This window comes from Clytia hemisphaerica, unplaced genomic scaffold (genome assembly GCF_902728285.1).
Source record: "Clytia hemisphaerica strain Z4C2 unplaced genomic scaffold, Clytia hemisphaerica genome assembly, whole genome shotgun sequence".
In the NCBI taxonomy this organism is placed as follows: Eukaryota; Metazoa; Cnidaria; class Hydrozoa; order Leptothecata; family Clytiidae; genus Clytia; species Clytia hemisphaerica.
The window spans coordinates 318,817-345,323 of NW_027103676.1; the positions used below are offsets into that span (position 1 = coordinate 318,817).

General features: G+C 34.2%; 3 protein-coding genes across 3 annotated transcripts; all 3 read left to right on the plus strand.

The window, feature by feature from the left end:
* Positions 1-265: 265 nt before the first annotated feature.
* Positions 266-1,723, plus strand: LOC136803608 (Golgi SNAP receptor complex member 1-like). The gene has a single exon (XM_067060331.1). The coding sequence runs from the start codon at positions 352-354 to the stop codon at positions 1,108-1,110; it is 759 nt and encodes a 252-aa protein (XP_066916432.1). The 5' UTR covers positions 266-351; the 3' UTR covers positions 1,111-1,723.
* Positions 1,724-6,227: 4,504 nt separating this feature from the next.
* LOC136803609 (basal body-orientation factor 1-like) lies at positions 6,228-20,381 on the plus strand. Its single transcript, XM_067060332.1, has 13 exons — positions 6,228-6,343; positions 6,684-6,803; positions 7,165-7,288; positions 9,065-9,274; positions 9,946-10,026; positions 10,171-10,241; positions 11,640-11,736; positions 12,799-12,915; positions 13,427-13,539; positions 14,132-14,222; positions 18,093-18,160; positions 19,501-19,752; positions 20,006-20,381. Exons 1-13 carry the CDS (start codon positions 6,291-6,293, stop codon positions 20,187-20,189), a joined length of 1,581 nt encoding a protein of 526 aa, XP_066916433.1. The 5' UTR covers positions 6,228-6,290; the 3' UTR covers positions 20,190-20,381.
* A 1,204-nt stretch (positions 20,382-21,585) lies between these two features.
* LOC136803610 (elastase-1-like) lies at positions 21,586-25,815 on the plus strand. Its single transcript, XM_067060333.1, has 6 exons — positions 21,586-21,700; positions 22,321-22,428; positions 22,928-22,969; positions 23,626-23,755; positions 24,473-24,537; positions 25,195-25,815. Exons 1-6 carry the CDS (start codon positions 21,589-21,591, stop codon positions 25,749-25,751), a joined length of 1,014 nt encoding a protein of 337 aa, XP_066916434.1. The 5' UTR covers positions 21,586-21,588; the 3' UTR covers positions 25,752-25,815.
* The last annotated feature ends 692 nt before the right edge of the window (positions 25,816-26,507 follow it).

The following is a 26,507-nucleotide window of genomic DNA, read 5'->3' on the forward strand; positions in this document are numbered from 1 at the left end:
CCTCAAAATGTTTTGAATCACAATTTGATAAGGTTTTCTTTTTTTCTCAAGTCTCAAATATTTTGAACACAATGTTAATAAGTCTTTTTTTTTTTTTTTTTTGATTCTGGTAGTCACATTTTGAACGTCTAATTTCAAAATCTGATTGTATCAACTTTTTATCAATATTTCAGCCAAAGGAAACTGTAACAGTTTTATCTATTGTGTGAGAAATTCAGATAATTCTTTAAAAATCTTAGAAAAAGAGGGTTAACCCTATACATCTGTCTAAATTTCTTTTCTTTGTAAACCTGTATAGGCAATGAGCATAACTATTTAGCATTTTTGTAGATATTTTTAAAGAATGAAAGTATGATCAAAACACCTTACAAAATGTCAGTCAATGGAAGTTCAAATTCAGCTTCCGCTCAAAGCTGGGAAGGACTTAGAAAGAAAGCTCGAGTATTGGAGAATGAGCTTGAAATGAAACTTGTATCATTCAGCAAGTTGGGCATAAATCAACAAAAAGGATATCAGAAGGTTGAAGAGAAAGAAGCCTTACTTGGATCAAGTTCAGATACAATGTTTGAAACCATGTCTTTGGAAATTGAAAAACTTTTGAGTAACCTCACTGAGGTTAATGACAGTATGTCTGCTTTTCTATCTGATATGAGTATTGGGGAAGCTAATTCTGCACAGCTTCACACTATGCAAAGACATCGTGACATTCTGCAAGATTATTCACATGAGTTCTCAAAAACCAAAGCTAACATTCAAGCAACCAAGGAAAGAGAAGATCTATTGGGCTCAGTCAGGAGAGATATTTACGAATATAAAACTGGTGCTAACCGAAGAACAGACTTATATTTGAAAGAAAATGACCATCTGAAAAATTCTGACCGAATGGCTGATGAAATTATTGATATGGCAATGACAACTAAAGAAAATTTGGGATCACAACGACGACTTTTCAGCAATATATCTAACAGAGTGGTTAGTTTGACCAATCGATTCCCAGTAATCAACAGTTTGGTACAAAAAATCAATGTCCGCAAGCGAAGAGATACTTTGATTCTTGGTTTTGTTGTTTCGTTGTGTATTATACTGCTCCTTCTGTATGCTCTACACTAACAATATATCGATTATGCCTTGATGTGTCTGATGGTACATTTAGGTTAAGGCCAAAGTTTACTAGTGTGGAATGAGGTTTTTCACATGATAGACATGAGCCTTGTAAGCTCAAACACTATCACATGCTAAAGACAGAGTGGGAGTATTGATTCACTTTTTGAAAATATTGTTGTACCTCATTATAAAACTCTCTAATTATTGAAGAACATATTTTGAAATAAAAATGAAAGATGGATTATTAAAGAACTGCTTGCGTGTTGAATCAACACATTACCCCTTTCCAAAAGTTGACCAGCAGAAACTTTGTACACAAGAGTTATTTATATTGCTGCTCTCAGGAAGACTTGGATAATGTTTAAACACTTAACCTCATTATTTACGTATTATAATTCGTCAAAAAGAGCCTCATTGACATTGACTTAGTAATTTTGTACTATAATTCTAAAACATGTATTTCATCCTAGTTAAATTATTATATTCAATATGACATAAATGTTAGTCGAAACGTTAGATGTTTCATTGATGATTTACATCGAACTTTTGGCTGTGTTGGGTTTTCATCGAAAATGAGATCATCCTATTGAACTATAAGCAAAATATTCCTGGCTTCTTGTCGCTACACGTTTTTTTTTTTATAAGAACAAACTATATAAGAACATAAGGCTTCGAGGCCCAAAAATTTAAGAACATTCTAAGAACATACTAAGGCTTTGGAGACTTAAAAACATGCAATTTCTTAAGAAATTACATCAAAATGCTCAAAAAATGCTGAAAATAAGAACATTTTAAGAACATTTTTAGGCTTCAAATCCAAAACACTAAGAACATCGGAAGGCTTCGAAAATTTTTGACGTTCTTATAAAAAAAAAAACGTGTAATACACGGGTTTCGAATTAAATTTGGCGCGAGAGAAAAAAATCAAGTAAATAAAAGGAGCGATAAGGGGAAATGCCTTATAAAAGGTTGATAGATTTCCTTTCTTCTCTTTTGAAAGCCAGGTGTTCATTCAAAAGATGTTTTTCTATTTTAAATTCAATAAAAGAAATATGATTAAACGATTGACTTTTTATTTTAATGTTTTTTGTTTTCATAATGACCCATAAAGTCTGTCAAAATGGAAAAATGAGCTAAAATTGCTTGATACACGGCCAATTTTCGTTCTGTTTACTTGATATTTTTCGTGCAAATTTACATGGGATCAAAGCTAAAGCTAAGCAAAAATTTAATTCGAAACCCGTGTATTGAAATCATGTGGTGCTCGATTTTCAACATAATGGGTACTTTAGTTGATGATCATGTCTCGACTGATGATGCCCTAGGCTTGGCCTCAATGAAATATTTTTTCATGAGTCACATGTCAATGCAAAATTAAACTTTTAATCAAGAGCCTAAGTACAACTTCACTTGGGTCTGCTACTTTGATAAGCTTTGAAACACATTTTTCCAGAAACATTCCAAACTCTGCCTTACCTTTGCCATATTTGAGGCTGCATATGGGAACGTTAATTTCAACAAGAAAGGCTGGTTTTGTGATTCAGTATCCTCAAACTGAAGTTTCGGCCAATTTGAATTCATCTTTCAATACATTTACTTTTGGTGATTTATCAGTTTCTATTAGGCGGAGAAAAAGTTGTCTTATTTTACAGAGCTTTTTATGTAAAATTCTAAAATCTATCATATTGTTATCAATTGTATTCGTTTTTATTAATATTTTTTTATAATTTATGGTAAAATTACTATACTATGATAATCAAAACTGAAATTCTTGTATTATTTTACATAAAAATATTAGTTGAGTAGATTCTCTTACATGGTTTCATTATATCTGAGGCTTCCCATTTGCTAATTCGACACTTGAGTCTTTATATATAAAATACCTAGGGTTAGGGTGGGGCGTCAAATGTCAAAGTCAGAAAATTCAAGATGTAGTGTTTTTTTATGAAAATTTAACCTATTGTGAGGCATTCTGCGCAATTTTTAAGGTCAGAAGTTCAAAATTGGCCGAACCCCCCTGGGGGTACTGATTCGCACTACAGGCAAAAATTGGAAAAAATGGCATTTTCTGGCCTTTTCAGGCCTGTAAATATGTCAAAACTATTGCAAATCTTATTTTTTTCACTTGCTGTACTAAATTTTATGAAGAAACAACAAAATAATCATATTGGATTGAAAATTGTGCTCATTAGAGCCCTAAAAGAGCCGTTTTAAGCCAATAGCATACCGCAGTGAATCTAAAAATAGACATTGATTTTTCTGTTTGACCGAAATTCAATCCCATCACCCTTCGCGTTAACTACGCCTGCATGCAAATTACACTCAACTACAAAGAAAAAGTAATGACTTTCACGACTTTTTAATTAAGACGAAAAGGATTGTGGGATTGATTTTCGGTCAAGTGTTAAAAGTAATAATTATGACGTTTGCATAACGGTGTGCTATTTTGGGTAGCAAAATGCTTTTTAAGGCCAATTTTCCAAGCTCATAAACTTTAAACTGATCGATTCACATGCCTGAAATTTTCAGAGATGGAAGTCTTCAATAAAGTCTTTAAGCAAAATGAATTTCAAGTTTTTCACTTTTTTCAAAAAATCATAATGGCGTCTTCAAAAATCGCTTTTTAGCAAAAAAAAATCATATTTCTCAAAAAATAGCATTTTTTAAGGCAAGCTTCTACAAACTGAGTTTAAATGCTGACTGAAATTTTTTTTGCAGTGATAGTATACTGGAGATGCTCCAGGGAAATCAAAATCATTTGCGTCTGGGATGGGTCTATGTCCGCCATTATGGAAATAAAATCCCTGCTAAGAGCCATTTTCAGGCCAAAAACCCAAATTTGGACTGAAAAAATCTCAAAAATGTCAATAGACATGAGTCCAAATTTTCTTGCAGTGATAGTATTCTGGAAATACTACAGGAAAATCAAAGTCATCTGGGCTTTGGATTTGGGTATATCCACCATTTTGGAATTGAAATTCCTGCTAAAACGCAATATTTCAATCAAAAATCCATTTTTTGACTCAAAAAATCTTAAAAATGGCAATAGACATGAACCTAAAATCTTTTTGCAGTGATAGTCTTCTGGAAATACTCCAGGGAAATCAAAATTGTTTGGGTTTAGGATTTGGGTATATCCTCCATTATGGAATTGAAATATGTGTTAAAACTGGCTAAAATACAACGTTTCAAGCAAAAACCCCGTTTTTGAATAAAAATTGCTCTAAAATGACAATAGACATGGACCCAAATTTTTTTGAAGTGATAGTATTCTGTGAATATTCCTGGAAAAACAAAATCATTTCAGTCTGAGATTTGTTTACATCCACCCTTATGGAAATGAAATCTCTGTTAAAATGCTACATATTTCTATCCGATACATCATAATTGACTAAATATTTTGTATATTATATTAAGCAAAGAATGTGAATTTACAATCTTTTAATTTAGAAATACTAGTTGAAATATATTATTTAAAAAATCGCATTTCACTCAACAATTCTTTATAGCCCACTTACATTTCCATTTTCAAGACTTGTTCCGTCAAAAAAAGATTTTAGCTTGAAATATTATATACATTTTAAAACTGGCTTCAGTTTAAAAATTGCGGTCCCAGAAGCATGTTATACCTGAATAGTTTTTACCCTTAGAGTATTTTCAGAACACTATCACTGCAAAAAGATTTTAGGTTCATGTCTATTGCCATATTAGAGCAGTTTTTAAGTCAATATAATATTTTTGCTTGAAATGTTGCAATTTAGCCAGTTTTAACACATATTTCAATTCTATAATGGCGGATATACCCAAATCCTAAACCCAAACAATTTTGATTTCCCTTGAGTATTTCCAGAAGACTATCACTGCAAAAAAATTTGGGTCCATGTCTATTGTCATTTTAGAGCAATTTTTATTCAAAAAACAGGGTTTTTGCTTGAAACGTTGTATTTTAGCCAGTTTTAACACATATTTCAATTCCATACTGGCGGATATACCCAAATCCTAAACCCAAACAATTTTGATTTCCCTGGAGTATTTCCAGAAGACTATCACTGCAAAAAGATTTTAGGTTCATGTCTATTGCCATTTTTAAGATTTTTTGAGTCAAAAATTGGATTTTTGATTGAAATATTGCGTTTTAGCAGGAATTTCAATTCCAAAATGGTGGATATACCCAAATCCCAAGCCCAGATGACTTTGATTTTCCTGTAGTATTTCCAGAATACTATCACTGCAAGAAAATTTGGACCCATGTCTATTGACATTTTAGAGATTTTTTCAGTCCAAATTTGGATTTTTGGCCTGAAAAATGGCTCTTAGCAGGGATTTTATTTCCATAATGGCGGACATAGACCCATCCCAGACGCAAATGATTTTGATTTCCCTGGAGTATCTCCAGTATACTATCACTGCAAAAAAAATTTTCAGTCAGCATTTAAACTCAGTTTGTAGAAGCTTGCCTTAAAAAATGCTATTTTTTGAGAAATATGATTTTTTTTTGCTAAAAAGCGATTTTTGAAGACGCCATTATGATTTTTTGAAAAAAGTGAAAAACTTGAAATTCATTTTGCTTAAAGACTTTATTGAAGACTTCCATCTCTGAAAATTTCAGGCATGTGAATCGATCAGTTTAAAGTTTATGAGCTTGCAAAATTGGCCTTAAAAAGCATTTTGCTACCCAAAATTGGCTTAAAACGGCTCTTTTAGGGCTCTAATGGGCACAATTTTCAACCCAATATGATTTTTGTTGTTGTTTCTTCATAAAATTTAGTACAGCAAGTGAAAAAAATAAGATTTGCAATAGTTTTGACATATTTACAGGCCTGAAAAGGCCAGAAAATGCCATTTTTTCCAATTTTTGCCTGTAGTGCGAATCATTACCCCCAGGGGGGTTCGGCCAATTTTGAACTTCTGACCTTAAAAATTGCGCAGAATGCCTCACAATAGGTTAAATTTTCATAAAAAAACACTACATCTTGAATTTTCTGACTTTGCCCCAAAAATGACTGTTGACGCCCTACCCTACTAGGGTGTGTTTTTGTTGACATTTTGGATTTTTGGCTCTTTTATCATAATTTGCCAAGGCTGAACTTTACTAGTAACAATATTTCTTTTGTTTGTTTTGTTCTCAGTTCAAAATTATTAAAAATTATGTGAAAATAATATAAAAGAAAATAATGTAAACAAAGATGCCGAAAAAGGCCAAAAAAGCTAAAGGAAAATCTAAAAAAGACAAAAAAGGGTAAGAACTTTCTTTCATTTTTACTTCAAAAAGACTTATTTTTACTGAAAAAAAGCCTCTTCGACAAGGCTATAAGCAGAGGAAACAAAAAATGCTATAACTTCTTATAGAAATAGAACCAAATGTTTTTGTACTTGTTGAAAAGATATTCAGGAGTGGAACATTATTATAAAGAAAAAACTTTTCTTTAAAAAATTTTTTTTCGCAAAAAGACTTTTTCACAGTGATAACACTTTAAGATTGAAGATATTTTTATTTAAAAATGGTGACCATAGCACAATTAATTCTACAAGGGCTGGATTTTTCTCTTCTTTACTTTTCTTTATTTTTTTAATCTTAGAAGGAAGTCATCAAAAGGAGTCAAAGTCAATAATGACGACGTTTTGAAACAAGCTATAGCCAATGCTTGCTTATGGGAAAGTCGTCTTGGAACTGTCGAAGTTGCCAAAAATGAGTATAGGTAATGATTATTTTTCTAACAGATCATTCATTCTACCAGCACTTTGCTTTGCACTAAAGGTACAGCTCTCTTTTAGTAATACTCATCCAATATCGATATTTACTTGGATAGTTCAGTAGTCTGCTAATTTTAGACAGTCTTTTGATTATTTTCACCGGTCCAGGGCCAGTCGGCTATCTATGAACTGAACAGAACATTGAAAGGAGCGGGGATTCGACTTTGGAATTTGTTTAATATTTTTATTCTTTATTTAAAGTTGGGGACGCTAATAGAAATACACAAGTATAATAGGAATTCTGATCAAATCCAACCAATTTCTAAGATAAAAAGAATTGTTAAACCTCTCAACCAATCTTAATAGGGACACGACACGAACGTTGCTTCATGAAAATGAGAAACTTCAAACACAAGTATCACAGACAGAGAAGGAGACTGTTGACGTCCTTAGTTTCCTGAGGGATGAAGATATCAAGAAAAATAATACGGTATTCATCAGTTTAATCATAACCATCATGGACCTAGAGTTTTTTCATGGCACGATGAGTGTCCTCTCATTTGGGAGGGGCGGTTACAAAGTTAGGGTACTTGACTAGTGCCATAAATGTGTACTAACCACTGACCTTTATATATCCCTGGACCAAGCTATATCCACCATCTTTGATCAGAGTTTTTTTGGAATTGGTACCCGAGAAGAATCCATTGCAATGTTAAAAATTAACATATATAAAGGCCCTACATCATCAAAAGTATTCGAGATAAAGTAGATCTAGCGCTCTCGATGCATTTTCACCATTTCGCCATTAGGGTACCAATTTCAAAAAATCTCCGATCAAAGATTTTTGGTTGGCCGGAATTGAGTAACTTGGTCAAGGGTATATAAAGGTGAGTGGTACTAACATGGTTTTGGGAATGGAGTTTTGACCATCATCCGTTTGTACCTTAATATAAAAAGTTGAAAATATGCCTTCAATGTAGGTAGACCACCCCTAACTAACTGGAATTACCTGTTAAAATCCTTATTTTGACGGGAAAGCAAGAGTAGAATTATACAGCCTAGTACCCAAAAATGTCCTAAGTTTTTACTTCCCTTAAAAATAAAAAATAAACACTTTTTCTTAGGCACTTTTCGATACTGAGGTATTATAATCGACTTTTTTTCTCCAAATTTGCACAAGGTAAAGTTGAAAATCAGCTTTTAAATGAATTTCCAGCTTTGACCACTCCACTTAGTACATGGTACTAAGTTGTTTTTGACTTGCCAATTTTGACCATCAACCCCGGTAGTGGTCCCTACAATCTAGTACTGAGCCCCTGTTCAATAGATTTGATTTAGACCTCGACTTGGGGTTCCATCGATATCAAGGACAATCCTCTCCAGGTCGACGAATAAGAAATCCATTGTACTCTATAACTTTTTTGAATTCTTTACAGTATTCTATACATTGTCGCTTTCCTATTACAGTATCTGTAATATGCGAGAAATCGGTCTTGTTTTTTTCATTGCCTTTTCCTTGGTTCCATACGTAAATATAACCGACATCTCTTCAGAAGTATGCAGTATGTTTTTTAATAGGGATAATAATATATTTTCGTAATACTTTTCAAAAGGGTGGAAAATTTCTTGCTCTACTGAAGAAATTTGAAATTCGATTGTCTTATTCGATCATTATTTTTTTTGTTGGTCGTTCTGTTCAATTTAGTTCTTATTGATCCGATCGTCTATTCCGTTCGACTGAGATTACCTACCGAGCAATTTTAATACATATGTATCTCATATGACATGGAGTTTTTGGCGGGAATTCGTTTGGTTTATTTTAGAGGCAGCCTAAAAATGCCTTGCGCCGAGAGCAAGTAAATCTTGCTTGTAAATTCGTTCCCATTCCTCTAAAAAAGGCGACCGCGCTGATGCAAAGGGTTGATTGATACATTCGAACCTACACCATTCGGAGCTCAAGATTAATTGAAAGTCAACTGTTGTTATACACGCTTTTTTTATTATAAGAACAAACTATATAAGAACATAAGGCTTCGATGGCCAAAATGTGAAGAACAAGTTAAGAACATTTGAAGGCTTTGCAGGGCTTTGCGGACTCGAAAACACCCTATTTCTTAGGAAAGTGGGTAAGAATGGTCACAAAATGGTGAAAGTAAGCACATGTTAAGAACATTTTTAGGCTTAAAACTGAAAAAGTTAAGAACATCCAAAGGTTTCAAAATTTTTGGATGTTCTTATAAAAAAAGGTATCTTTTATTATCCATAGATCAACAAACTACAACTAATGATCAAAGACTTGAAAAAAGATTACAAGAAAGAAAAACAAGGATTTATAGATGACTACACCAAACAGATCGAAACACTTCAGACAAGTCTAACGGACAAAACAAATGAAGTGAAACTGATGCAATCGGAGTTGAAATTGGTGAAAGAATTTCGTCGGAAAAGAGCTCTCATGCAGAAAGAGATTGATGATGTATGAAATGTTTTTCTTCTTCGTTTTTTTATGGATTTTCTTTTAATAGACCTTTTTGTAAATTACGTCACGAACATCACTTGCCTCGTATTCAAACAATTACCATGGTGATTGTGTCCCTTGAGACATTAAATGAATATTTTTTGATGAATAGGAAGTAGTGGACTCCGCTGGGAGTTAATCACCATGGCAATAATTTCAAAACGAGGTAAGTGATGTTCGTGACGTAATTTATGAAAAGGTCTATTCGTTTGGATATTATCATAATAATATAGAAAGGAGGCGCGTCTCTTATGCCGACAAAGCAGAATCAACAAAATAGTTTCTCGTTACTCAAAATGTGTGCTCGTGCGGTGGGAGGGGGGAATCTTTTTTTCTTTTTTTGTTTAAAACTGCTGAAAACGCAAATGGTAGGAGATCCGTTAAAAATATCCTTTAATATGCTTAAAATTTCAAATTTTGATACAAATATTATGGAATTATGGTTAGCCACAGTCAAACTTTTGATGTAAAGTCTCATTTCTTCTATTAGTAAGATCAGTGCATGGCCGCAATTCATAACATCTCGAATTAGAAATTCGTTGCAATTTCTAATTTGACGACCTTTACGGTATTTCTTTTTGCAGTTTGCCATTATTTCCAATCTCTTTTGATACTCGTTTTCTTTTTAGATCAAAGACAATCTTTTCATGAACGAAAAACAACATGAAAATGCTCTGGAAAAAATCGAAAGAAAGTTCTTCGATGAAAAGGTATAAATTTTCACATTTTTCCCAATCTTGTTAAGTTAGAATGATAGGGAAATTTCGTCGTTTGATCTAAAAATTATATCGATTATTTCCCGCCTAACGCGAGTTTAATTGTGATAACATCATTATGTATTATAAACTTTTTAGATTCGTATGCAGCAAGAAGCCAATCGAAAGATTTCCGAACTTGCTGAAAGAGCTCATAACGAAGCTATCAGGTATATTAATGAAAAGGCATCTGTTTCACGATTACCTCAAGGGGATTAATTTCCGCAAGGATTATATTTTGCGAGTTTCGCGAGTTTTTTCAAAAACTTGCGAAATTTAATCCTCGCGAAAATTCATCTTGCACAGTTTGTCCATGTTTGTCTCTTGAAATCTCAAAAACCCTTAGGAAATTGAAAGAAAATAGTCAAAGAAGGTAATTATCTCGCGAAAATAAGTCCCGCCAAGATTAAATATTTTCGCGAAAATGTCTTCCCGTGAAAATTAATCCCCTAAGGTATTCAGTCCACTTGCCAAAACGCATAGCAGAGTTGTTCTCTTTGACTTCTGTTTGATTTCTGTTGATTATGTATGTTTACTAACTGATTTTTTATCTCTTTATTCTTTTTTGACGTTTTGAGAATTCTAGAGATGGTGAAGAAGATTATCTTTTTCAATGGTTATTATCAGATTTACAAAATATTTTGGATTTGGGAAAAATGAAGATAGGGCAAATATACGCGAAGAGCATGGCTCTGTGACTTCCAATCTCGCACAAGGTTTCTTATGGCAAAGATATAACGGCCTTATCCGTTACATTGCAATACGAAGCGCAAAATTCCTCATAATTATGTGATTTTTAAATCGTTGGTTGAAATAACACATGCAAGACCATTTTCCATTCCATTATACAGTTGGGTGTCTTTAGCTCGAACCTTCATAGCTCGAATGTCTTCTTGACACGAACAAGTTTTATGGTTTCAGTTAACAATGTCTTATAAACCTTACTCCAAAACTCGAACAATATTGTGTTCCCCGTGCGTGTTCAAGTTATAGAGACTCCACTACTGTACATGTTTTTTTATAAGCATATTTTTTTTGAAAAACAAGTTATGCTTATGCTACATTTTGAAATCAAGCTCAAATTATGCTTGTGATATGCTTATTTTTCCGAAAAAATTGGTTCTTTAAAAATGGAAAAGAAATGACCAAAGGCCAAAGCTCACTGATATGCTAATGATATGCTTATCTTTTCACCAGCCCAGGTCTTAGTATGCTTATAAACGTTATGCTTTTAAAAAAACATATATTTCAGCATTCTACAGAATAGCGCTCCGCAACGCATACGTCATAATTATTACTTTTCACTTCTTTTTGACATTTGTACGAAATGCAATCCCACAATTCAATGCGGCTCAATTAAAGATACGTGCAAGTTGTTGTATACAGCTTTTGTGAAATGATGCAATTAACGTGAATAGAGATTTTTAACTCAAAGGTTGACAGGATTGGAACTCGTACAAACACATCGAAAGTAATGATTAAGTCAAAAATGAAATCTATTTTAGATTCAGTGCAGTGCGCTATTAACTTCTCCAATTTTAACTCGTTCTCTTTCCCATATTACGCAGCAATTTGGACGATACAACGAAATCAGTTTATAAAGAGAACGTTCGATTAAACGAAGCATTGACTTATCATATAAAAGCTGGTGAAGAACTATCACAGGTTTGTGTTGACTACATTATACTTAAAATCTATCACTTAGCAAAAACCTTCAAGTTTAAAAATCTTGAAAGATACACCCACAAAACTGATGCATTTAAGCTACCATCACAGCGTTACTGCAAATTATACTTAAAATCTATCACTTAGCAAAAACCTTCAAGTTTAAAAATCTTGAAAGATACACCCACAAAACTGATGCATTTAAGCTACCATCACAGCGTTACTGCAAATTGTTCAAATATTTTTTTTTTATTTGACATTATGTTAACCACCCTGGACTTTTCTTCCTCAACATATGGTAACCACCCTGGATTTTTACACTCAAGAAACCGGACCACCCTGGATTTTTTATCTTCCATATCACCCTGGACGTCACACCTCCCCAACATAGGGGGTACACACTATTTCTGGAATAGCCAAATGCGTGTATACACCAAAGAAGAGTTGAACCAGGGCTTTCTCAAAAATATTCACCCTCCCCTCGTTGAGGTCATGTCAAGGACTTGAAAAATGGTTCTTAATGCCTCTCTGCTGACTGTTCTGAAATAAAAAAACCTATATCCAAGGGAAAAGAATGGCGTACTCTCTACATGTTTTTTTTATAAGCAAGTGTCTGCCCCTTGATCAGGCTCGTGTATGCATAAATTCTCAAAGCATCCAGGCATAGCTTTTGCTAATTATATGCTTATGAATCATGCTTATCATTCACCCCGAGCCAACTTTTTAGTAAATTTTCAGAAACTTTGTAAACATTTGTTCAGATTTTGGGAGCAGTGGAATGTAGCTAGCCGTGGAATGTCTTTATTTTTACTTGACCTCTACCAAACCTTTTTAAACATATAAGAAATGACAACTTGAAAAATATTCCAGGCTGACATATATGCTTATGTTCTGCTTACAAATTCTGCAAATACGAGTCTTAATATGCTTATAATCGTTATGCTTATGAAAAAATGTACCTTCGGGTAGACATCTATCTACCTATATGAAAAAGGAGTCTTTGGTCGCCCCCCCCTTACGTGTTGCAAACCTACTTCAACTATAGAGATTTCTTCTTTTCAGCACAAAGAAAATTTGGAAGAGCAGAACAAGAAATTAAGCAGTGAAAAAGAAATGAACAGCCTCATCGTCGAAGAGAAAGTCATCGAAAGCAAGAAAATTAAAAAAGCTAACAGCTCGGTAAGAATGCTGTAGAAATTCGAAATTTGTCATTCTCAGTGACCGTCCTTTTTGTTTTGTTTATTCGGCAATCCCCTAAAATCAATAACGCGTTTTGAATTAAATTTTTTTGATTTTTGAAGAAAATAATTAAAACTAAAACATAACAAAAAAGGACGCTTAGCTCTCGCTCTTATTTAACCTGTTATTTGCCATATCTTAGTTAAAAGACCATTTCAAGACCGATCCAATTTTCAAAATCTGGAAACTTATATTACCGGGAATATGATTTATTTTTGACGTATCTTTAATGTCATTTACTTTACAATTTTTCCTTTAATTTCATTTATAGTAAAACAAATTCAAAAAAAAATTACGATTTTGAATAATCTTGACATATTAACAGGCCTTTAAATGGCCAAAAATGCCAAAGAAACTTTTCTAATTTTTGCCTGTAGTGCGAATCAGGACCCCCAGAAGGGTTCGGCCAATTTTGGACTTCGTCTATTTATTATTTGTATCCCATTTATAGCTTCAACAAAAAGTTGATGACCTTGAGAAAGCATTGACAGAAGTGATGTCGGAGAATAATCAAAAGAAAACATCCTTAGTTCAGAAACATAATCAAGAACAAGAGGGAAATAAGTAAGTTGGAATTCTACATGGTACTATGTTACAGGGGTCATGTTACAGACTGTGGTGCAGTGGTAGAGCATCCGGCTACGGTTCGCAAGGTTGTGGGTTCAATCCCTAGCTTGGTCATACCAAAGATTCCAAAATGGTACTTGATGCCTCTCTGCTTGATGCTCAGTAATTAAGATAAGGATCAAGGATGAGTGGAGCGAGCCAGGGAAAAAGAGTGGCGCCCTCCCCTACCTTCGGGTAAATAGCTATCGAAAGAGGAGCTATCGGGTCGCCTCTGACAGCAGTCACAGACTTACTTAAATTCTCGCATCGCTGAGATTTTTTAGATACACAATGCTTCTCGTGCTTGTTCTGATTTTTTGCACAATTAAGTAAAATAGTAATTCCCAAAATATGATAGAGGCCAATTTTCGATTAAAAATCTTTCCGGCCGCCAGAACCTGAAAAAGCGGTTTTTCTGGATTTTCTCGAGATTTTATCTTTTTTTTTTCCTGACTTGTTTATTTTGAATTTAATTTTTTTTGTTGAACAGACGGGTAGGTCCATTAAAGTATCACTTTTTTCATTAATTTTTATTAATTAACTTTTACAGAATGGAAATAGCACGGCTACAACGTATCATTGAACTAAAGAATAAGGAGATGAGCCGTGTCAAGAAACTTGCCAAAAACATCCTCGATCAGGTAAGACAATTAACTTATCATTTTCTTATTTGTATGGCTCTTAAAATCAGAGCTTGGCATGGGTTTACGGCAACACTGTTTTACCGACGAGTTCTTCGACAGGTTTTGAAGGATCCTGTAAAGCCTCAACTCGTCGTAGTCATAGATTTATAAAGCCCGAAGGGCTAGATGTCGTGCTTTGGCTGAAATGTGTTCAATATGCTGATGACACGACTATATATCGCCACACCAAACCAAACGAGCTTGAAAATTGTGTCACTGAAATGAACTCTGATATTAGAGTAATTGAGAAATGGTCGCTGGATTCGAACTTGATATTTAACGCCAGAAAAACTAAATCGATGCTCTTTGCCACATCTCAAATGGCAAGGAGGCATGATTTTGAATTCGAAATCAAGTCAAATAACGAAAATGTGATTGAGCGTGTTCCCCTATTCAAGCTGTTGGGAATCATCTTCACCGAAAACCTAACATGGAATGAACATGTCAAAAAAATCGTCACTAAAGCATATGGTACGCTGAAGAGTCTATCACTCATCAAACGATATTTACCATACCGTGTACGACGCCAATTGGCAGAATCTCTTGTATTGAGTAAAATAGACTATGGTAATACCGTAATTCACAACGCACCACAATATCTATTCAACCAATTACAACGAGTCCAAAATGCCACAGCTAGCTTCGTCCGGAAGAGCTACTCTCGCAAGTCTGACGTAATAGATATGAAATGGCTACCTGTCAAAGAACGGACCGAATACAGTCTGGCTAAACTTGCGTGGAAATCAGTGAATATGAATGACTGGCCCAAATTCCTCCCTATGGAGAAATATGTGCAAGCCAAGACTCGAACGGATGTAATTGGTGGAACTAAATTGCGTGAAACCTGTAATGTTAGTGGTTCCTTTGAATCTGAAGCTTCTAAAATGTTCAATGAACTACCTGTTAACTGTCGTGACTCAGATACCTACAAAGCCTTTTGTCAAGAAACAAAAAAATATTTTTTCGACAAAGCCCTAGCTAGGAGCTTGCAGTAGTACCTCTTCTACCAACTGTAGTCCCTGCATCACTACTCGCTATTTCCTAGCTGGTGCTTTCTGTGTTATATTATTATTTGTTATATTTATTAGTTTTAGTCTAATTCTCGATTTGATTCACGCGCCATTTTAGTTTCAATTTAATCTTGACTTCAATTCTTCAATATCGCTACTCGTAGCCTTGGTTCTCTAGTCTCCATTCTGATCTTAGATTTAGCCCATCTGTTCTTAGGTTTACTTAGTTTGTATTTTCTTCAGTGCATATGACTTTATTATATTTCTAGTTCTATGAAGTTTTTTTTCTTTTCTATTTGATGTTTAATTAGTTTCAATTAATTTAATTTAGATAGTTGATAGCTCACTGGTCGTGTTTTGCAAGGTCCAGTACACTTTTACACAGCCTTCGGTTTGCAATCTATGCTAGTTTTGCTCATAATATCTTACGCTCTGTCGTGATTCTATCTCACCGAGTTCTTAGATCTATTTTGTCGCTTACTTTATCTCTAGCCATCAATAGTACTTGAGCCTTAGTCTAGTCTAGCTTATAACATTATGTTAGTATTTTTTTTTTAAATATATTCGTTAATTTTTTATAATAGCACACATTGCGATGGCCTCAGCTAGCATACTCAGATACTCGGATTTGTTTAGGTTTTAGTCTAGCTCTATCACTATTCACATTTTACCCCTCAATCCTAATCTTTTATTCATCATACTAGCCCACCGCTTCGTCCCTATCTGTTTGTCTATACGGCCCCAATTTTTCTTCAGTATACTACCAGGATATTTTTCAATTTTTTTTTCTAGACATTGCACATATATTATATACAGAATTTTCAGGTGAAGAGCCAAATGTAAATTTTGGAAATGCCAGAAATATATCATTATTATTATTATTATTATTATTATTATTATTATTATTATTATTAATGTGTGCCGAGGTTAGGTAGGATTCCTAACTGAAGTCTGTCTCAAAATAATTTGCAGCTGGAGACAAAAATGGCTGTAACTTTAGATAGAATACGAATCAAGTTGTGAGTGGAATATTATCAAGTAAAAAATTTGAGAAAAAAAAGGAAAATGAAAATGAAAAATGAAGAAGAAAAAAAATCAACTTCTTGTAGAAATGTGGTATAATTACCATTTTCACAGGAGTGACTCTTCAATCTTAGATCATCATCGCTGTGAAAAAGATTTTCAAAAATATTCATTCAATCAAAAGATATCAAACAAAGTTTATTGCTGGTTGATCGACAAAAGGCTGTTTTTTGTCGTTTTTTACTACTTTATAGAGTCAACCAGCAATAAACTTTATTTGATATCTTTTGATTGAATGAATATTTTTTTGAACCATTTACTTGATAATATTCCACTCACGAATATCTTTTTAACGAGCACAAAATCGCTACTTGATTCGAATTCTATGAAAAGTTACAGCCATTTTTGTCTCCAGCTGCAAATTATTTTGAGACAGACTTTAGGTCACGTGACATTACAATAGAATTTCAGCGCTTGACCAATCTTTGCAGGTTTTCGAAAACAATAGCAGCAATATTCTTTGCCATATTCACTTTTTTTTTGCTTAAAGCACGACATCTAGCCCTTTGGGCTTTACTGAAATCTGTAGTCGTTGTCTTGCTTTTCAATCAATCTTTTCATTGAGTATTATTAAAAGTCCACTCCTTCTTCACTATTGCGTTGATGATGTATTCGCATACAATAATAATCTCAATAATGCACGATAAAAAGCTGACATTTTTCAATATATTAAGTTCTCTCTCTTTTTCTCTATATTAAGTTCAAAAGTGACAATGACCGGGGGGTAAATTTCCAAGAAATGTTATATCCTCCACCTCCACCCCCCCCCCATATTCAAATTTTTTTCTGTATAAGCCCATTGCTGCTCATTACCGTGAAGACACCTAAAACGTCGCTTTTCTTGTGATACGTTTTTTTAAGAAACTAAGAAACCAAGCAGCCTCTCAATGTTTCTTAAGAAATCGGCTTTTTGAGCCTTAAATGTTTCTTACATGTTTCTAAACTTTTTGACATAATCAGCCTCGTGTTTCTTAAATTTTGCTTCTTTCAAAAAAAAAACCGAATTAAAAAACTTTATTTTCTCATTCTCAGCCTCAGCATGTTTCTTAGATGTTTCTTAGTTTTAAGGCATTCTGAGCCTCGTGTTTCTTAAAATTGTGTTTCTTTAAAAAAAAAGTGTAGCTGTCGGTAACTTTTAAAATCTATTCATGGTAAGTTTGCACTCTTTTTTCTTTTACCTATAACTTTTGAAGGATTTCTTCAATCTTTATAAATTTGGTATGTATCTTTGGAGAGATATTTCTCAGTGAAACAATTCGAAATAAAAAATTCTTCAAAAAAATTCTAAAAATGAAAGATGAAAATAAGGAAGAAAAAAATGAAGATCTTATGTAAAAGTGCTATAACTTTCATTTTCACTGGAGAGATTCTTTGATCTTAGGAGGTCATCACTGTGAAGAAATTTCACTAAAATATTTATTCAATATAAAGTTATGATACAAAGTTAACAAGTGATTGACCCCAAAAAACAAGATCTTCATTTTTTTCTTCTTCATTTTTATCTTCATTTTTAGAATTTTTTTAAAGATATTTTTATTTCAAATTGTTCCACTCTCCGCACTCTTCCACACAATCTTTCCAACGATACCAAATTTATAAAGATTGAAGAATTCCTTCAAAAGTTATAAGTAAAAGAAAAAAGAGTGCACACTTATCGTGAACAGACTTTTAGTTTTGATTATTTCATTCCTCTACATACGTGTAATCAAAAGGTCTTCAAAATCATCTTTTACAGCGTTCAGATGTCGAAAAATTCTTTATCGAATCATTGGAAATGGTCAAAACTGAAATCATCAGAAATCGGTAACCGTATTTTTATTTTTCTGAATCAAGTTTTTTTATAAGATTATTCAAAGATAACTTAAAATACTTGTGGCTAGAATATTGATGGTCACACAATTATGATCATTGAATGAACAGGGGCCGCGGCTCCACTTTGAAAGTGATAGGGCCATGATATACTGAATTTTTGAATTTTAACCCTTCTAGATCGCCTAAAACAGGTTTGTTTTAACGTTATCAAATAAAATTTGGCTTGATTAGTAAATTTGCTTTTTACTTTGACAAAATGTGTTCGGGCCAAGGTCCGGCTGCCCCGCCGTTGCCGCGGCGCCTGATAAACAGAACGGTTATTTTCAATTGAAGACCCAAATTCAATTCAGTTTTCGTAATTTAACACTGTTATTCAAGTGATGACAGATTTTATTGGCGTGTAATCAAATTTCAATATTGTATTTAATGTATGTACGCTTAATTGTCGTATCAGCTGATATAACAACGAAAGTGTTTTCGATGTCGAAAGCTCCTTTTACATAAGTCACGTTTTGTATCCCAGTTTACAGTGCTAGAAAATTTACCACTAGAAAATAATCAAACGTGGCTTTTTACCAACAGATTTCAAAAGCACCAAAATTGTGTACGAAAGTAACCTTTGTTATACCTCTAACCTTTACACCACCCAGGAACTAGAAATAATCATAAAAGTTATGAGGGAAACACCAAGGCTACGATTAGCTCACAATAAAACCTTCCTGGGTATACAGTTTTAAACGCTTTTTCGGTCCACGAAAGCAACGAAAATATCTTTCTTTTATCATGACAGTTCTCTTGCAATTGCAGGAGGATAAAAACGCCATCAGTCGTGTCACGCACGGCCAGGCAAAATGCCGAATGCATATCATCAATTAATGATATTCATGACGTAATATTATGTACGGAAAGACCCCGGTTTTTGCCAGTAGTGGCAAATTTTATACAACTTTTGTCTAGTTTAAATTTGCCACTACTGGCTGAAACCGAGGTATTTCCGTAGAAAACATTACGTCATGAATATCATTAATTGAGATTAAATCTCTAACGTCGCATCTTAAAAATAAATAAATTTTGCTGTCATTCCTTCCCTGGAAACTAGACCCAATTCATTTGTAGTGAAAGCAAAATATATCGAAACAGTTTCGCTCCACTTTTTTCATCGTAACGGAACTGCTCTGTTTTCTTGCTCCGAAACGTTCCGAAACCAATATGAACACATTCGATCCGTAACGCAAATCATACCGGAGCGAAACGGAACAGTAACGTGTGAACATTGTGGAATAGATGTATTACTTCTTCGGAAAAGAAATCTTTAATGTTTTTTTTTTCAGTGCGCAATATCGACGAGACGCTGAAGTAGCATACAATAAACGAATGACCGAAGCTCATTCTGGTCACTCTGATTATCCCAAAGTCCGCACATTTCGTCACCTAAAGAACAGCACTAATTCCGTGTACGCAGATCTACGCGCGGCCGAACGGTGGGATGGGTTTGACGCGTCGGTTGATCTTTCAGAATTAACATGGGAACAGAGAGAGCAGGTTCTTCGCTTGTTGTTCGCTAAGATGAATGGCCAGAAAACGTAAGTTATAATTTGAATTCCGTAATTATTTTTCATGCTTTCGAACTTTTTAGGTGTGAAATTTTAACTTATGGGAATCTAGAAATCGGAGCTTTCTACCACGAAAATCGAAAAATTGAAAAATTTCAAAAATCAGATTAAAAAAGATTTGCGTGATACAATGTCGAAATGTCTCTCAAGCTCAATGCTTTATTCAAAGGCTTATTTTTTTAAGGAAAGTATTACTAAATATCAGATATAATATTTCCTATAGATCAAAAGTCAGCAAAAGTATACTTCCACCCATCAACAGTAAGATGGACGAAACTAAAGCTTATCAACCGAAACCACCTTCCGTTCAAAAAGCTTTTCTCACGGAAGCCGATGATCCAAAAGAGGGTGTCAGTAGTGATGCAAGTAGGGTATTTTCAGCCACTGAGATCCTTGCTTTTACATGACTTTTATGACTTAGCAATTTTTAGGGTACTGATTATTTGTAATTAATTTTTTTTGAAAAGTTGTATATAATAGTTTGTGTATAGATTTAATCAGAATAGAATGTGATTTTATTTTATTACCTTGTAAAATAATTAATTTTTTAATGATGGTTTAATTTATTTTTTGGTAAAGACTGATTCAAGGAAAAGTAATTATCCATTGTGCATATTCTCTCAGTAAAACCATTACTATCTGATATACCGTCGTTTTTTTTTTAAGTTTCCCATTTCTGCACTAAGATTTTGGTCACTTTTCCGAAATCTTTCCGCTATTTTTCCCGGGCTAACCGGCATGGGATTGGAAAGGGTTTGTTTCTAAAGGTACGGAACATCTTATGCTTACCCATACAAAACTGCCTAACTTTCCGAAGCTTATTTTTCAACTACCTGAAGTCCTGGTCTTTTTCCGCTGGAAAAGTGGCAAAGGAATCTTAGCGCGGAAACGGGAAACTTAAAGGAAAATACGGTAACTTATTTTGTAAGATTTCTCTGAAACTATTAAAAATTCAAGGAACAGAATTCCAAAAAGCAAAATGCTAGTTCAGATCAAAAGTCAGGCGCAATGTAGCCCGGGTAGAAGTATATGGTAATATGCTTTTGCATTCCCAGTTTTTCGTTATTTTTGCCATTTTTGCCGTTTTTATTTGAAAATAAGATATTCAAAATCTGTTATTGATGTTTGTTTCTCATTCTTAGTTATATTTTTCAACTTCAAGTAGCTTTTTTGTTATTTGGATTTTTTTCAAAATGGCAACCTCGTCAAATACTTCACTGGACTCTCAGCGTCATCAAAAATTATTAAAAAGCAAAGTTTAGCCAGAAGTAGACTCCATGAGTAGATTCTCTTCCTAATATTCCGGGCACTTATGAAACTTCATCAAAGATCCTTACTTTTTTTATTAATCAACTTTCGGTGAATGACCTAAGTCCATTTTCAACGGGATATATCAAATTTTTTTAAAAGACATCAACTGTTTAATTGCATAAAATGTCATTATTATTGATTGAAATAGTAAATATTGAAATATCATTATCATATTCTAGATCATTTGTCAATAATATTTTGCACCTGGACCACTTCTTTCCATCAACCAAATTTCGATGTTTCCAAACATATGGCTGGGAGATTGGATCCGATTACACCAATCTCGTTCCCAACTCTTTAATACTAAAGTATTCAGTCAAGCTGAGAGTTGTATTGTTATTACCTAGCTGGCACACAACGTTGTTTTAACGTTCAAATAACGTTATTTGGACGTTATGAATGTCACATGGACGTTGTTTTGACGTTGTGTGCCGTCTGGGTAGAGGCTGGGTACGAAACTGCCAGACACCAATGACTATATATACTACAATTTTTATGTTTCCATTCATCAACGATTCAAAAAGACTTTGGGAGTTGACCAATAGATCAAAGAAAATGAAGACGATTATAGCTCTTTTGGCTTTTACAACTTTAGCTGCCGCTCAGGGTAAGAATATAAAACAATTTTTAATTTTATTGCTGTCAATTTTTACTGTCATGATATTTTGAGCAATTTTCTCACATTCTTCTCGTTGGCTTTCATATTCAGGGATTCTCGACAATTTGTAAAACTCTTTTAAATAGTTCAATAAGTCAACTGGACTTGTATTTTTAAAAAGTGCCAGTCACCCAGTCACCAAAAGGGAAAACATGAGCCAGCCTTAATTGAAATGAATTTCAATTCGTTTTATTTAAAGGGGTTATATTTGGCTTAGAGATACCTTTTGTGGTCAAGAGAGGCCAAAGCTGAGATATTTGACTTTGAAATCTTTAAAAATAAGTTTTTACACAGCCTTCAGGTTGAATTTCATTGTTTTCAAGTAAAAATTTGAAAATTCAAAGTCGAAAATCTCAGCTTTGGAAAAGAATTGGGTCAAAAATTTTAGAGGTGTTTCTTAGGACCATAAAAGGTATCTCTAAGCCAAATATAAAAAATCATTTGATAATCGCTTTAAGTACTGTAATATGGTCCTTAAGTTCGCGGGCTTGAAAAAAAATCGGAATATCACCAACCGTGGGTTGTTACCCAAAAGTCTGAACTTTATTTATCTTTCTATTCTTTTATAGTATGCGAAGATAAACAATGGTATTGTCCAATGTATGCACGTATGGGATATTGTAAAGCTGAACCACAACAAATGAAACTTGTGTGTCCAAAAAGCTGTAAAATGTGTGGTAAGTCAATCTGCTATAGTCATTGTATGATTTTTTGAGATTGCTTAAAAATGGAAGCAATTTGTGGATTTTGTAGGTTTCTTTTTTTGCGCGTGCATGAAATAAATGTCACTCGATCCTTTGTACGCCTTTTTTTTATAAAAACGTCCAAAATTTTTGAAGCCTTCGAATATTTTTAAATTGTTGAGTTTTCAGCCTGAAAATGTTCTAAACATGTTCTTGGTAATGCTCTTCACCATTTTGTGAGCATTTTTTTGTGCAATTTCTTAAGAAATTGGGTGTTTAATAGTCCTCAAAGCCTTAAAATGTTTATTAATTTGTTCTTAAAAGATTGAAAAATAATTTGCATAAAAAAAAGCGTTTTCAACAAGCTTTGAAAAGATATTTGAAGTTTTGAAATTTGAAGAATTTTCAAAGAATTCAACCTTTACAATAACTCAATTAAAAATATTTGCAATATTTGAAATATATCACTGGTCATGTCTTTCTTTACCAACAGGAGGTGATGAAAAGCCTGATGGAAGCGGATCCAAACCAGATCGTGAGTACTGTAATTTTCTTCAACAAACTTTAGGGTCTCATTAGGGTCTTTTTTATGTTTTTCACACAAACTTTTGAGACTCAATGTCAACCCTTCAGGGTCAGACCTTTTGAGCAGCTCTTTTTTTTGTTTGATTGTTTTATTTTAACAAACAACCCAATCATAATCAAGAACATATAAGTGCAAACACGTATACAGGCACGACGCACTGGCTACGGCACCGAAATTTTCCTCTTGTCGGTAGTCTAGCAAGCTAGACGACTACTTCAGACATAGTAGAAATAAAGCAAAAAGTAAAGGAGGGAACAAATTTTAGTGTTTATATAAACTAAATCCCGTAACAATAATCGTATCATCATATAACGCCTATACTAGTGTATTACACGCATTATAAACGACTCCAGTCTACCTTGTCGGCAAAATCGCTTAAATTTCCTCATTCACCGTATCAGATTTAAAAAGCTTCCTTTGTGCCTGGCATGAATTGGTGCGAATTGACCTTGATAGCAAACTACTAAACTGAGAACTGAAGTGAGACTCAAGCTCATGACTTTCGCATTACTTGTGCAACTGCTCTACCGACTGAGCTATCCAGTCCACACTGGGAATACATACAGGAACAGCCTCGACTTTGATTCGACTTTCTTTTTTCTCAGAATGTGGAATGCCAGTAGCTGAATCGCGAATCATTGGTGGTGAAGTTGCTAAGAAAGACGCATGGCCTTGGCAAATCAGTTTGTATTACAATGGACAGTTCATGTGTGGTGGTTCTATCCTCTCACCAAGGTACGTGATCATACGAAGTTGTTTTAACGTCCATATAACGTTATATGAACGTCGAAACAACAAATATATTTGAGAAAAACACTGGAAGTTGCCTCAGAAATTGAGAAATAAGATCCTCCCTTACCTTATTTTGTAATGTTGATTCAAGACAGCCTTTTTCAACATTGCAAATGAGGGAGGATACTTGAAACTTGCTTTTTTTTCTCATAATTTATGTTCATGATTGAAGCAAGATTGTTACAAATGAAAATGTGAAAAACTGCAAAAACAAGGATGATTTATACACCCCCTTCTCACAGACACACTGGGAACCCTTCCCACTAGGTAAAATTGGTCAAAATATCATCCCCGGTGAAAAATTAGCCGCCAATTTTTGTCCCTACTGAAAATAATCTAATAGACCAATCCTCACTGCTATTTATTATGCTATTTTTTCCATCCAAACTAAATTTTCTGACTTTAAAACAAAAGAATTCAAATCCCCATACATAAAAACATGGGAATATAAATCCCCATCGAGTTTCAGTCCGTTAATTTCATCCCCACCGGCTGAAAAAGTCCTACCGGGTCTGTGAGAAGGAGTGTATTAATGTCTACTATTTTCTTGAATTTCTTCATCGGGCACTTTTGGCAAAGAAAAGAATTAGAATTGTAATTCTACAAATTTAAGAAAATTCTCCGGTAAAAATTAAGAAAAATTTCCTCTATTTATTCTAGATGGGTTTTGACTGCTGCTCACTGTGTTGATGGATTCGATTACCGTGGATACCAAATCGTCTTGGGTAAGACCTATCATTAGATATCTTTATTAACTTACCCTTCTTCAATGATTTCGAACCTTTTCATCCTTTCGAAAGTTATTTTGAACCAACAATTTTAATATCATAAAGTAATTCAGTGAGAAATTTTGCTTCAGACGGATGTTTTCAAATTTCATTTGTAACCAATACTGCAATCTCGCTCAAATTATTGCAAATTTTGGGTAATTCCTCGTTTTTAAACAATTCAAAGTTCGGGCGAGAAAGTCGTTTTTGGGCTAATTGATAAATTTATTCGAATATTCCAATTCGGGAGAAGTTTATAGACTTCCAGGCTATATTCTGAGCCCTATTTGCCCATTCTTGGATTTTTTTATCCTCAGTTAGCTAGTCTTAAGTCTAGCGTTAAAATTCAGTGTTAAAACTCTACCCTTCCAACCTAATTTAGAGCGCTTCCAAATCGTTTGTGTTTGTAAGATTTCGTGGGAATTTCCGTTTTTTCTCAAATATTATGACTGATTTTGGATTTAACTATCTCTACCATTTTCTATTTGTACCTCCCCAAAGGAAAAAAACATTCTCATAACTTGACCTTGTTGTCAACATTTTGCGATTAGTTATTATTTTCAAAATTCTGCAAATCCGTACTCAATTTCTTATCATCCTTACTTTTTCTTTCAGGTGATTACAACCGCAAAACAGTTGATGGAGATGAACAAGTCTACAGAGCAGTCCGTGCCTTCCACCATCCTAACTGGATGCGCCCATCAGAACTTAACAACGACATGGCTCTCATCGAACTCGATAAACCTGCCGTTTTCAACGATCACGTCCAACCTATCTGTCTTCCAGAAGCTGGTGAAGAATTAGCCGCTGGATCAGAATGTTACATCACAGGCTGGGGACAACATGATGTCGGACAATCGGGACCACCAGCTATGGTGTTGAAACAAGCTCTCTTGAAAACTGTCTCACAACAAACATGTTACAACAAGAACACACGAAATCTTGGAATCCATGTTACTGATCACATGATTTGTGCCGGCCGTGGACCACGTGACCCAACATCTGGTTGCCATGGTGATTCAGGTGGTCCATTTGTTTGCAAAAGTAATGGCCGTTGGGTTTTGTATGGTTCAGTTTCCTGGGGATCAGGTTATTGCAAATCTTCAGAAGCATACACAGTTTTTGCTAAGATCAGTTCGCAAGTCAAATGGATCGAATCTTACGCTTATTAATTAGTTGAATAAGTTGTAAATTTCCCTTAATGGTAAAAAAGAAATACAAATGAAGTGAAATTTGCCTACCTGTTTATTATTTCTATTGATTTTGTTTGTTATAAAACTGTCCCTTAAGGAGACTTAAGCTTGGGGACACGAGTAGTTTTTTTCGCCGTTGGTGCAATGCAATATGCTCCATCCCACCAACCTGAAACGCTTTCTCGTGTCTCCACCCCATTCTTCTTTCTAGCAATAAAAGTGAAATCGACAACACTTTTAACATCTCTCACTTTTGTCCCTGGGACAATGGAGCAAAATCGATTCGAATCAATTTTGCTCCATTGCCACAGGGACAAAATCATCGTGTCTATTGGGTATTTCCCTCACTTTTTGTCCCATGAAACAAAAAAAGAAACCATGGGACACGCACTTTTTTTCTAGTGATGGTGGGATAGATGCATTGCACCAACGCGATAAAAACTTCTCGTGTCCCCAAGCCTTTATCTTCGTATCGAACAACGTGTAAAGTTGGCTGAGAAGGAAAATGAATTAGGACATTCACCAAAGAACACCTTTAACTTCGATAAGCAGTCCCGAAATCGTCAATTTGATACTGGCTTCTTTTGAAAAGTCGAGCGGGTGGAAAAATTATACTCTTAGGCTCCAAATAAACGGTGGGGGGCCTTGGTACCGGTAGGGACGTAGTACGGAAACAGCATCGCTCACCGGTAAAAAATTCTTGCTGACAGTGTGCAATTTTACGCCGAGTTTGCT